The sequence below is a fragment of the Pygoscelis adeliae genome, unplaced genomic scaffold (assembly GCF_000699105.1).
Source record: "Pygoscelis adeliae isolate BGI_AS28 unplaced genomic scaffold, ASM69910v1 Scaffold240, whole genome shotgun sequence".
Classification (NCBI taxonomy): domain Eukaryota; kingdom Metazoa; phylum Chordata; class Aves; order Sphenisciformes; family Spheniscidae; genus Pygoscelis; species Pygoscelis adeliae.
Genome location: NW_008824050.1, coordinates 580,183 through 592,983, shown reverse-complemented (window position 1 = coordinate 592,983; position 12,801 = coordinate 580,183). Strand labels below are relative to the sequence as shown.

Genomic DNA, 12,801 nt, shown 5'->3' with positions numbered 1-12,801 from the left:
TTGGTTGCTATAGCAATGATAAAGTGTTATGAAAAAGGCAGGATGATACTTAAATGTATGGCTGGTGTTACCTTTTTCTTTCTCCCTCCCGGGAGGGAAAAACCCAATAATGGGGATTTGTTTGGTGTATTATTGTTTTATCTACAGCATTAACTGTAGGCTCTTTGGAGCCTGAATGCAGTCCTTCTCTCTCAGCATCCTTTGAGGCTGGGAATGTTGCAGCTCTAAAGCAGTTAGGGAGAAACAAGAGCCCAAATTAATGAATACAAGGTACATATCATTTTGTTTTTAAGATGTCAAAGGTTACATTTACTGTGACCCGCAGAGAGCATTAAGTTTGCTGTGGCCAGCCCACTGTGACAGGAACCTGCTGCAGAGTGCTTAGGGCCCAGTTGGGTTTCTGAAAGCATTGAAAGGTAGCTGAACATGTTAGCAGTGGGTTTGTTTTGGATTTGCATTAGGAGAATTACTGAGCACTGCCATCATCACTGGCATTTTGATCAGTAAACTAAAAAATCTTAATGCCCTCAGCAGTCAAGGGAGAGGAAGGCACAAGATGCAGTATTTTTGCTTAGGAGCTGCATACAGGAATGGATGGCTGTTTTGCTGTATCAAGCCCCCTCTTTTACGCACCTGAGAGAGCAAAAATTACTTATTCTGTATTTTCAACTTTTTGCCAAGTTTATAGTCAGAAACATGTATCTGCATTAAAAGTTGCCAGAAACTATCTAGTTTGTAACCGCCCGAAAGAGCCAGGTTTGTGTGAATTTAGCTCGCTTCAGAGCCCACCACCCTGGCGAAGGTAGGCAAGCAAAGTGCTAAGTGCTGACACAGATTGGTCCCCTCTCTCTTGTCACGAGGTGAGAGCATCCCCCATGCGAAAGAGCCCAACCTGCCCAGCCGTGGCGGGATCAGCTTGTTTCCCACCTTCTAGGAGTTGCTAGACAAGATCAGACTGGGGATATATCGAGTGAGATGCTCTTTCTGGCAGTTGCCATTTAAAAACGCCTCAAGCTAAAGCATTCAAAAGCATGTGGCGGGTATATTCTTCTCCATGTCAAATCTCATAGGGACCGAGTTGGAGACTGAGTTAAATCTGAAATGGGAGGATTATATCACGTCTGAATTTATGGCTGGCATTAACTCTGGACATTCCCATTACCTGTATAAAAGTGAGTCCCTTTTTGAATCTTTTATGGCCTGGCTTGATTAAAAGTGGGATGAAAGCAGAAACAATTTTAATGGACTTAGTACTCAGCTGGTATAAAACTAGTGCAAGAAGAGAAGTGGTCCTATAGTCCCTCATTCCAGATGTACGTGAGATGATGGAAAATACATTACCTGAAAGAAAGAATTGACTCATTTACCTATTAGTTACATTCAAGGTTGCTTAGTTAAGCGTTCATATAATGTTTTCTTACAGGAGACATCTTTGTTTCCTTATTTCCAAACACAGCAGCTCATCTTGCTTTCCATCAGCATAGCCAAAAATATCAGGTGAGAGAAAACAAGTCTTTTTTTTCCAGCTGCATGTGTCGAGGAGCCTCCCTGGCATGCAGCCCCCATACAGCTCTGCCTTCTACTTTGTCCTGTGCTCAAAAGACCGATTAAGTGATCCGCTAACGCCATATGCCTGGGGCTGGGAAGGGCTGGGGGACGGTGAGGGAGAGGCAGGAGAGCTGTCTGCTCTCTCCTCTACCTGCACAGGCATGGAGAAACGCTGTCCCAGGAAATGGAGCCAGGCCAGCATACGAGCACCGCAGGAGGCAGCTCTGGAAGCCTTCACCTACCTTTAGGTTTGGCTAGTTTTTGCTTTTTTTTAAATAATTAGTAGGTGTGAGCTTTCAGAGAGCTCACCGCTAAGGGGATTTGTGCCAGCCAGAGGCCCGTGGAGCTTATATATCCTCAGCAGCTCCATCCAAAAAAAAAAGAAAGAAAAGGAAAGAAAAATCAGGTAGTGAGTTGCAGAGAAGAGATTGTACCCAGCACCCCACATGCCTTGCAAAGACTGCCTCCACCATGCCATGGGGCCACCTCCACCCCTAAAAGAGGCAAATGGGGTCTCTATGCCCCAGATATTGACAAAGGCATCCCTGCCAGGGTTGCTGGGTTTAGGGATTGGCTTTTCGGTCGCTTGTTTGGGTTGGGGCTATCAGATGTTGGTGACAGCCAGGTAACCTGAACCCTCTGACAGCCCTGTCCTGGCTAGTTCTAGTTGCCCCACCAAAGACATACTTTGCTAGTGGAAAGGTTTTGTCCTAACAGTTTAGTCCTGGAGGTAAAAAATATAGTGTGTCCTTGAGTATTCCTGCCTTAGGTCTCTACCGATGACAGTGAGAATGGCCCTGGGGGCAAATTTTTGAGTCGGTCGTCTCTTGGGATCCCAGAGGACATTTGGAGCAAGGGCTTAATGGGTTTTTTGGTCCTGTAGGTCAGCTAAAAGGTGGGAGGAAGCCTTTGCTTCATGGGTTGATGCCTGTGATAGGAATCAAGGTAGGTCTTGGCAGCCACCTGCCAAGCCGTGATGATCCTGAAAAGCACAAGTCCAGAGGCTGCGACTCCAAGGGATAAACCAAAACAGGAGGACAACTGCTGGCTGAGTGCTTGGAAATGACAGCAAAGAGGTCCGGGAGCAGGGAAACAAGGTGTTTGTGGGGCAAACAGAGAGCCTTGAAACATGTGTCTCCGTGGCCACTCTCGCTCCTGATAGAAACGCCTGATGGAGTCGCGGTGCTCTCACCTTCAAGGGTGGATTCGGGTGGTTGTGGATGTGCTTGAAGGTGGTACCAGAGCAGTACCTGCAGTGAAACTCACCCTCCTATACATGAGAAACAGCTGCTCTCTGATAAGTGCCGAGAGCCTTCAGAGAGGCCTCATTCTCCATCCTTTCTTTTTAATTCTGCTTTTTCAATTTTAGATGTGTTGCGAAGGACCAGTAAAAGAGATCCTAGCCCATAGTGGGAGTTGAATGTGCTGTTTTCTGTTAGTCACTATATTTTTTTTTTTATTCATTTGGCACTTTCTGGAGAGTTTTTCCCCCCACAATGTGTAGGCTGCCATTTCCCTCTCTTTCTTTGTAGCAAGCATGTGGGCATAGCCTCGCTTACACTCCGAGCAACTGGGGAACCACCATAAATGTAGCTTCTCCGCTTTCTGATACATTTTCTTTTGCATTGGTTTGGATTTGTGCATCGTCAGTAACATCTGTTCTGCTTTAGTGGCATACAGTTTTCCGAGTCTAATTAGCTGGCTGCTTGTAATCAGGACTATTTCAACTGTTGTCATTCTGAATGTTCTTTTTCCTTTTTTTTTAGTACCACATTTGCCTGATTGACCTTTTTTGTTGTTTTTTTTTTTCTCTGTCTTTCTATCGGGCTGCTCCAGGAGCCATGGCTAATCATCTTATAACCAATGCTCTGCTTCGTCCTCATGGCACTAACAACCCTTATAATACATTGCTCGGGGAATCGGCGGTCTATAACAACCCTTCTGTCAGCATGTACAACGCACAAGGTGTGCTGGAGTTTCTCTCTAATTTTTCTAGTGAGAATTCTATTTTCTGTGGCTTATTTTGGCCCATTTCTTTCTTTTTTTTCTTCCTTTTTTTTTTTTTCTCCCCACACACACACTTTTTTTTTTTTGGAACTGGGCACAAAAAAGGATCCCCTCCCCTTCCTTTCATTTCAGTGCATCTTTCCATTTTCCGGAGGCTTTTTTTCCATAAGCTATCAAATTCACTTTGAGACACCCTCGTCAGTTCTACTCAAAGCATTCATAGTGGTTTTGGTTTTGATTTTTTTTTTCAATCTCCTTGCTTTTGTATTGTTTTGGTCTTGTGTGTGTATTTTGTCGGACGTATCCATTCCTCCCCTTGTTGTCAGTGCATTTCCTTGTTAAACCATTCATTTTAGAAACAGGAACACCTTTGAAGGTAAGTGAAGCTAAAATGGCCTTTGCCGCCAAAGCTGCTCTTGTTTGAAATGGCGTAGAGAAATGTGGTCAGCAGCGCACTGGCTTGCGCAGGAAAAAAAATGCAAAATAAAGCAAAACTCCCCTTGATCTCTAAGAAAAATGACAGCTGAAGCAAGGAGCATAGGTCAGCTCCAAAGAGCAGAGCTTAGATATTGCAAGAAATGTTTTGCCGTTTGCATTAATGCATTTTATATGTGCTATTAGAAAGCAAAAATAAAAAAAGACGACTAGAAAAAGGTGTAGGGAGACTAGAAGCTCTTGCATATCCTCCTGTCGGCAATGGAAAACAAACAGGTTGAGTCAGTTGTACCTAACGGAGGTTTCCGCTGTAGAAATCAGTCTCTTGTCACCTACCTGTTTGTCTCTGCTCCGTCTCTGGAAGGGACCGTGTTTGTAAGCTGATGTTCCTGATGCTTCCGTGAGGGAGAGGCAGATGCATGGCAGATGCAGGACCTGAGGAGGAGCTGGGGAGTGTGGAGCTCTGCCAGCTCCTGTCTGTTGGTGGCTCCGTCCTGCTCTGCCACTTCCATGGGATTTTTTTAATTTTTTTTTGGCTTGCTTGCAAGGTGGCTGAATCATTACAGAATAACGCTGCGTTCAAGCACAAGTATGTCATCACTCTGGCAGCTCTCTGCTCCCAGTGAAGGTGTCCCTTTCCAGTAAAGGATCTCTAAGGAAGGGAAAATAATGATGGTTATAATGCAAGCAGGAAAACCCCCTTTGTACTATATGGCAGCATATTGTTTACGATAGAAATAGATCTTGAGCTATATCACTAGGGTATTTTCATTCAAAGCACAAGGAAAGCACACGTGTTTGACCTTTTTTGCTGTTCATTAATTTCCTAAACTATGCTAACTTTGTGCAATAAATTTGCTTCTATGAATGTTTTTTTAAAAAAGGGCTACTGTTAAACATGAAATGCTCTGAATTTTAAGAACTTCAGTGTACTGCAAATGTCGAAATGAGCTTTGATGTTCTGTATAGTTTCTTGCATGGTAACATTGAGGTTTGGGGGACTTTTAAATCAAGTGGCAGCAGGTAATGCTAGTTCAGCATTTGGCTTAAGAGAAGTCCTGATGTTCAGGTCTGGGTGCTTCAACTGAACCCGAGTGATTTGCGTGGAAATGTGACAAAAAGGTTTTACGTGCATTTTAATAATCTTGTGTTCTTCTAATTTTTAAGACTAGATTCTGATAGAGTTACCTGAGCTAACAGCATTTTATTCCACAAAAATAGTGTAATTGATTTGCAAGTGCTATTCAGTGCGACACAGCCAGATGGATAACAGAGAAACCTACCCAGGCTTCATCTGTGGGAGATGAAGAAAGAGAGTGGGACCAGTACTGATCCCATTTAAGCCCCTGGAGCTTTGCCATTGAATTCAGAGGGAGCAGAAACCAACCCATTTTTTTCAGGAGGCTGCAAGTTAATTAATGACTGTAGAACTAGTATAGCTATTGCTTTTCAAACTGGTTACTGTCCCTGGACAATTACAAACTGTGAATATTGGGAGATCCCACAGCAGAAATGAAGGTTAGCAGAACCAACCGGGCCTAATGGCCTTGACGGTTCTTTGGGACTTAAGGATGCTGCACCAGCAGGCACACTAAAGCAATGATAGTGCATTGTAAAAGTAGATGCTGTCACTTGGCTGGGATCGGCATGCAGTGAGGGCATTGCTAGCTAACATCATCCAACTAACTCATTCCACATCAGTAAGGCTATGGTATTTTTTCACCTTCACCTACCACTTCTGGTGCTGGCCATTAACAGGGACAGGACGCTATAAGAAACCTGGGGCCTGATCCAATCCAACCCTTCCTTTCCCCCTCCCCAGTTACATGTTTTAAAATACCCTCTCTGCTCGAGCCGAAGCTGCCCCATCTGCGGTAGAGACGCACCAGGAGCCAGAAGCCCTAAAAAATAAAACCTTGGAAAGAGGCAGGGAATCAGACCCTAAAAGGCCAAAGTGTCATTTCCCGGTGGCGAAAGCGATTCCTTGATGGGACACAGAGCATAGAGGAAGGAGGAGATGGTAGGTGAGGGGTCTGGCACGCCGCAGCACGTGCCGAGTGCTCACCGCCGTTGACAGCTGATGGACGTACGCTGGCTTGGTCTCTCGGACACAGGAGTTTCTCAAAACGGCCTAACTGCTTTCGTGAGAGCTAATTTTAAGAGAAGGCGGCAATCCGGTTAATGAGCTCTGGTTAAACCCCAGCGTGCCACAGACCGTTGCAAGTGGGAAGCTGAGAGTTATCACTGGCTCTTCATCTTCATCTCTGGCTCTTCTTGTTTTAACCCTTTCTTCTCAATAGCTTCATTTAGCGATGCCATTATTCGAACTACCTCTTACATTTTTTTTTGCAAAGTCCATGTAGTTTGCCATGTGTTTAGTTAAAAAAAGAGCAGACTCACCAAAGTTCGTAAAATGCCAGCAGCCCCACGATGAGCAAAGTCATACTCTTACAAAGCACTGTTGCAATGGATGGACGGCAAAACATTTTTAGCAAGAAAATGGATTTCGGTTTCAACTGCCAGGGGTTATTATAACTAACAGTAAGTAAAGCCATTCACTTTAAGACTTTGGAAGTGATGTTGACAGTGCCTGTCTTTTCAAGCATGACCGTTACCAGCTTTAGAGTTTTCTTAAATTTCCAGGCATTATTTCTTGATTTGTGTTGCACGCTGAACATTTTATAGTGGCATTGGAAAACATTTTAAATGTGATAATTTTTTTAATAAAAATGTAGTCTGTTGAATACTGTGCGTACAACAATTTTTCTGTCTAAAATGTCAATATTTTAACCTGAAATAAACCATGTAACAAATTCATGTATTCTGGGCAGTGGAAATTATTTCCGTTAACTCTCTTTTCTGCATATCATCAGTTTGCTTTTTACTCATGTTTCTCCTACTGTCGCTGTAAGCTTACTTGTTGTTTTTCTTTCCTTTTCTTCATGCTGTCGTTTAGAGCCCTACAGAGAGACAAGTATGGGAGTAAAGCTAAACATTGCATATCAAATGTAATTTTTTTTAGTTCACTTTTATTGCATCACATATAGATGATGTAGTTAATAAAGGAAATTAATCTCACAGTTTTGAAATCAAAAGAATATGAATATATATGTATATATACGTGTATGCGTGTGTATGTATGTATGTGTATATATATGTATGTGTACATATATATATGGAAGAGATTATATGATGCTTTCTTTGTTTATTTCTCATTTTTGTGGTATCGTTTACCCAGCGTAGTTTCTCATATAACTGTGCATATGATTTTTTTAAACTTCACATTTTTATTTGCAAGGTCATGGCATTTTTATACGGCGTGTTTCATTGCAGACCCCACTCTGTTCTCACCTGCGATGCCTCCATTTTATTTCCCAACCAAACCTCAGCTCTATGCATTGGCAGCAGAAGCACAGCGCTCAGTGCCTCAATGCATAAGTTACTCAGCGTGACCATCTGACAGATGCTGTTGTACCCATCACCCATTACATACAGTCCTCCCCCCAAAATGCTCACTTTTCATTTCTCCCCAAGCATCGTGACTCGGTTGGAGAGCTTCCACTGTGAAAATCAATGGCTTTGCTCTATGTCTGTGATGGCTAGTTGATTTTTTGGCATAGCTCCCTCGTTTGTTGGGAAACCCGGGATATGGCAGCACCCTCTAAGCTTCAGAAACCTAAAAGGTGACCGACACATTCAGGGCGTTTCACTCAAAAGCAAGAAGAAAGCCTGCAGTAGCGCTTTCCAGCCCTTGACATGCAACAACTACTCCATCGCAGATATAGACTGAATCCTGTATTTTCGGAAGGTACACATGCCATGTACCAAGCATGGTATGAGCAACTGTTCATTTGAAATTGTCAGCTAATGGCTCCTCTAATCCACCGCGGCTTGCTGGGAGTTGCTTGCCATTTTTTGGCAATGCCCGAAGCCCTTAGCTGAAAGGTCAATATGTTATTTCATGCATCCCCACACCTGCACTCCTTCCAAGGAGGCCAGTAGTCCCAAAAAAGAAAGCATGTCGGCTTAACTGCTGGGACTGATTTTCTTCTCCCTTGCCCACTTGTGCTGTGTTGCTCTCAAAGCACTTCCCCACCATCTCCCATAGCGTGTTGGGAAAGAGCCAAGCTCCAGCCTTACAATGACAGTGTTGAGACACCTACGGAGATGCGATAGGCAGTTAGTTGGGGGGCACCTTGAGACCCTGTTACTCCTCGCAGGTTCCCCCAAGCCCACTGTACTGTGGTGGTGATGGTTCTTGCTGTACCTTCCACTAAACCCTCTGCTTTAACTTTGCGAGTGAAATGGGAGCTATTTTTAAAGGCTTCGCAAGACCTCACAGCAGCTGCCTCCAACATTGATTGTATTAGAAAATTCCCACCCGGCCAGTGTGGAGTAAATAATTTTGGCCGTGCCCTTGTGCCAGGAGAGGTAGGGCATTTAGCCTTGTTCCAAAAAAGCCTGGGCCCGGAAGCACTTTGTGCCTCTGCCTTGCTAATCCCTGAATGCCACCATTCAGGCCTTACGCCTTTCTCCTGGCAGCCTGCCCAGCAAAAGGGGAGAGCAGATTTATTTTTTTCCTCTAGGAAGGATACACTCCCACACAAAGTTTGGGTAATGATTAACCTGGGCTGCGAATACTTTACCCTCAGCTGGGGGGAATTGCCACCTTCCTCCAAAGCCACCTGGAGCCAGGGCAACTAGGACCAGCCCAGGGTCACCTATTTCTCAGCTCCTCCAGGAATACATAGAACAAAGCACAAGAGCTGTAGGAGGTACTGGACAGGAGAGGTTATTCCTTCCCGCCAGCTGTTGCCGCATCAAGTCACATACTTGACGGCGCTTTCCATTTTTTCGGTGGGAAGTCCTTAAGCCAGCCTGGAGCAGCGCCCTCCTATTTTGGCTGTGACGCTCTCCTCGCTGCCGAGCCCCAGCAGCTGCAGCAGCCTAGGAAGGGGGTTTGAGTGTGCACGTCCCGCGTGAGTGTCCTGTTTGTACAAGTCACCCTCTCTTGTGTAATGTTTTTCAGAGGGGCTACTGAACAATGCCAGGGATACAAGTGTCACGGATACTCTACCACTGAATGGTAATCACGGAAACAGCTACAGCATCGCCAGCGGCGAGTATCTCAGCAACTGCGTGCAAATCCTTGACCGCGGGTACAACCACACCGAGAACGCCCTCGAGAAAAAGATCCTGAAGGAACTCACCTCCAACTACATCCCTTCCTACCTGAACAACCATGAGCGCTCCAGCGAGCAGAGCCGCAACCTGATGAACAAACTCGTCAACAGTGTGGGCGGCGGGAGTGAGGACGATGCCATTGTACTGGATGATGCCACCTCCTTCACCCACGAGGAGAGCCTGGGCCTGGAGCTCATCCACGAGGAGTCGGACGCCCCACTGCTGCCTCCCCGGGTGTACTCGGCAGACAACCACCAGCCCCACCTCTACAGCCGGCGGCGCATCCCGCAAGACAACAGTGAGAGCTTTTTCCCCTTGCTGACCAACGAGCACACGGACGATCTCCAGTCGCCCAACAGGGATTCTCTCTACACCAGTATGCCCGCGCTGGCCGGCATGCCCATGACAGAAAGCGTCACCGCCAGCACCCAGACCGATCCCCCACCGGCCAAAAGCAGCGGAGGCGACGCCGACGATGTTTACTACAAAAGCATGCCCAACCTTGGCTCCAGGAACCACGTCCATCAGCTACACACTTACTACCAGCTAGGTCGAGGCAGCAGCGACGGTTTTATAGTCCCGCCAAACAAAGAGGGAACCCCCCCGGACGGCAATGCAAAAGGACCCGCTCACTTGGTCACTAGTCTATAGAAGATTCAGCAAAAATTAAGCGAAGAGACAACAAAAAGCCCCTCCGTAACGCTCGGTTTACTGTTCTGAGTTAATCCAAACAGTGGTAATATTGTGTGTACTCCTAAATCTTCATGCTGTTCGAAAGGAAACTCTCGGACTTTTTTTACTGGAATTTTTAGGCCGGCCCGGAGGGGACAGTAACTGCTGCCCCCCCCCCTTCTCCCCTGATCCTCCTTCCCTCGAGACAGACTTCATTATGTTAATGAAAGAGATAGATAACGGCACACTTCGTGGCCTTCTCAAGTTATGCCGTGTTTGTTTAAACAATCCTTGATGCTGTGTTGCTCTTAATACCGAGGACCTGCTTTAAGAGGGAAAAAAAAAAAACAAAAAAGCAAAGAAAAAAAAATAAATAAAAGGCCAAAAATGTGCATTTGAAACTAGTAGCGATGACGCATCTAGGTGGGAGCGCTGCACAAAAACAAGCTAGCAAAACTCTTTCTTACCAATTCAGATCACGTCATGGGTTTTGGTCACTCACAACTTGGTTTCACTGCAGCACCCTTTGCTGCGGGAGCAAACAAAACAAAAACAAATTTAATGAGACGGAAGGGAATCCTAGAATTATGTGCTAAAAGCATATTTTATGTTTTGCTGTATTAACGGATGATAAAAACTAATGGCAGAAAAAGAGAAGCGAACAATTTCTATGTAATGTACAGATACTAGCATTGCACATATAGTCTGCTTTCTGTTCCTCCAGAACTTGCGTCCCTGTTAATGTAGTGGAAAAAAAAAAAAAAAGAACTTTTTTCTGTTGTGCTGGTCTTGTAAGTTTGTCTACCAGTAGGAGCAAGGTTTTTCATAACTCCTCCCTTTTTTTTTTTTTTATTTTGTTTTGCTTCTTCCACTGCCTCTCCCCTCCGTCCCCTCCCCATCTCAGTAAAAAAATCTCACTGGGCAAAAAACCCCCAAACATCACTTTCTAAGGACCAGTTTTAGTAACGCCATCACCATTTCTTTTCAGCCAAGGCAGTCTTTCTATTTCGTTGCTGTATAACTTTCTTCAGCTGGCATATTGCCGGCAGACCTTTTGGCAGACTAGAGCAGGGCAAACTTCCCCGTTGACAGTGCACAACCAATCATGATGATAATCCTGCGAAGCATCTTTGGCAAATAGCCCCTCAGCCAGGCCGTAGTGTCGCATCCAGGAGCCAAGAAGTTTTTTTTACAGTCATAGCGGGGCTTCTGTAGGAGACGGCCATTTCCCTGGAGGAGTGAAGGGCCTTCACAGCTATGTCTGGTCCCCGGTTTAGGCACTTGTACTGCAGTGGTTATGAAGAAAATCGATTGACACTTAGTGAGCAAAAAGTACTTTGCAGTGATTTAAAAAAAAAAAAAAGTCTTCTGTTCATTATTTTTCCTAACCGGAAATTTATTTATTTGACAGGATTTTTAAGTAACATAGGCTTTCTGGAGGTAAATTAGAAGCACGGAGTATGAACTCTTCTTCTTTTTTTCTTTTTTTTTTTTTAATTTATGATCCATTTTGTACGGTCTCAACAGTTGAATGACCTCATTACTAATATTTGTTGTAAAAGTGAAGCTTGTTTGCCAACCAATAAACAACTGATCACGATTTAGAAGATACTGTATGTATGTACTGTAAGATTAATCTCTCTTTTTTTGTTGTTGTTCCTCTCTCCATTACTGCCTTCAGTACAAGTCTCCACTCCTTTATGGCATGGGTGAGCAATGCCAAAGAAAGGAGGCCTAAGCTGAGCAATTTAAGCACAAAGGTTACACAGCTATGGCTGACTAGAAATATCAGGCTAGCGGTACTTGTTTAGGGGTGAGAACAATGCCGGTCAACATTTGTTGCAGGTGATTCTAGGTCTGTTTTGTGCCTACTGTATAAACTAGCCAACGACACGCGGATGATTTGAGTATAGTATTTCATGTGTCGTACCTTTTAATCATTGTAATGATTTTTTTTTTTTTTTTTTTGGTTCTTCTGAGATTAAAAACTGCTGGTAGCATGTCAAAGAGTAAAACAAGTCCCCGTTAGGCCTCCTCGGTCATTGTTTGCTGTCTCTTTATTTTCTTGCTCTGGACGTATGCAAAGCACCATCGCCGTCCTTGGCCACCCTTCCTGTCCCACCACTGCCGATGACCTGCTAGTACCTTGCCGCTCTCCTCCAGGCTCCCCCTTCAAATTCCTTGGGAGCAATTAGGGTTCATTGTTAGGATATAGAAACACACAAAACAGACTAGAAAGGTTGACAGCAAAAATAACCACCTCTGGACATGCTAGGTACCGATTTTTCGGTACGTGATTTTTCACAAAGCCCTCTCATGCCTTTGGCTTTGGGGTCTGGTGCTGCCTCCATCCAAGCTGCCTCCATCTAACTTCCATCAAGCTGCGTAAAAGCCAAAAGATTTGGAGCAGGCGGGTGATGCCTGTGTTGGACAAGATGTTCCCAGTGCTGGAGGATAAATGCAGCAGTGGAGCAGCTCTGCTCCATCCCAGGGTTGTCCTCGCGTGGGGCGATGCTGCTCGGTGCTGCTCAGCAGGGGCTTGTCAGAGGGGGAGAAGCAGGGGGTGGTAGTATTTGGTGGTATTTGTGGCCTACAAGAGAGTCTGGTTTGAGTCACCTGAGTCCTTCCTGCAGCCATGCACTCAGGCCAAAACATCTTGGGGAGGAAATTTCATTTCTGACCAAGCACTGATCACAGCAGTGCCTCTTGCCAGGTCTAGGTTTCGGCATGGGAGCATTTCCCATCTGGAGACTGGGAATCACCTGGCTTCATAGCAAAACAGCCATTGGCCAGCTGGGTCATGCTCTTGATGCTGTCTCCTTGTTTCATTTTTTTTCCATGCCAGCAGCGATGGAGCCGGGCAGCACATAGTGGACCTATGCATGCAGGCAAAGCAAACATTTCAGACCCACATGGCCATACCAATCCCATGTAGCAGCCCAATGGAGTCTGCTG

At 45.1% G+C, this 12,801-nt stretch overlaps 1 protein-coding gene across 1 annotated transcript in view; it reads left to right on the top strand.

Moving 5' to 3' along the window:
* Positions 1-10,176, top strand: part of LPHN3 (latrophilin 3) — a 331,880-nt gene extending 321,704 nt beyond the window's left edge. The window contains exon 23 of the mRNA XM_009333609.1: positions 9,020-10,176. Coding sequence (XP_009331884.1) covers positions 9,020-9,825 — 806 coding nt within the window. The 3' untranslated portion in view covers positions 9,826-10,176. The remainder of the gene's footprint in view (positions 1-9,019) is intronic.
* Positions 10,177-12,801: the final 2,625 nt, after the last annotated feature.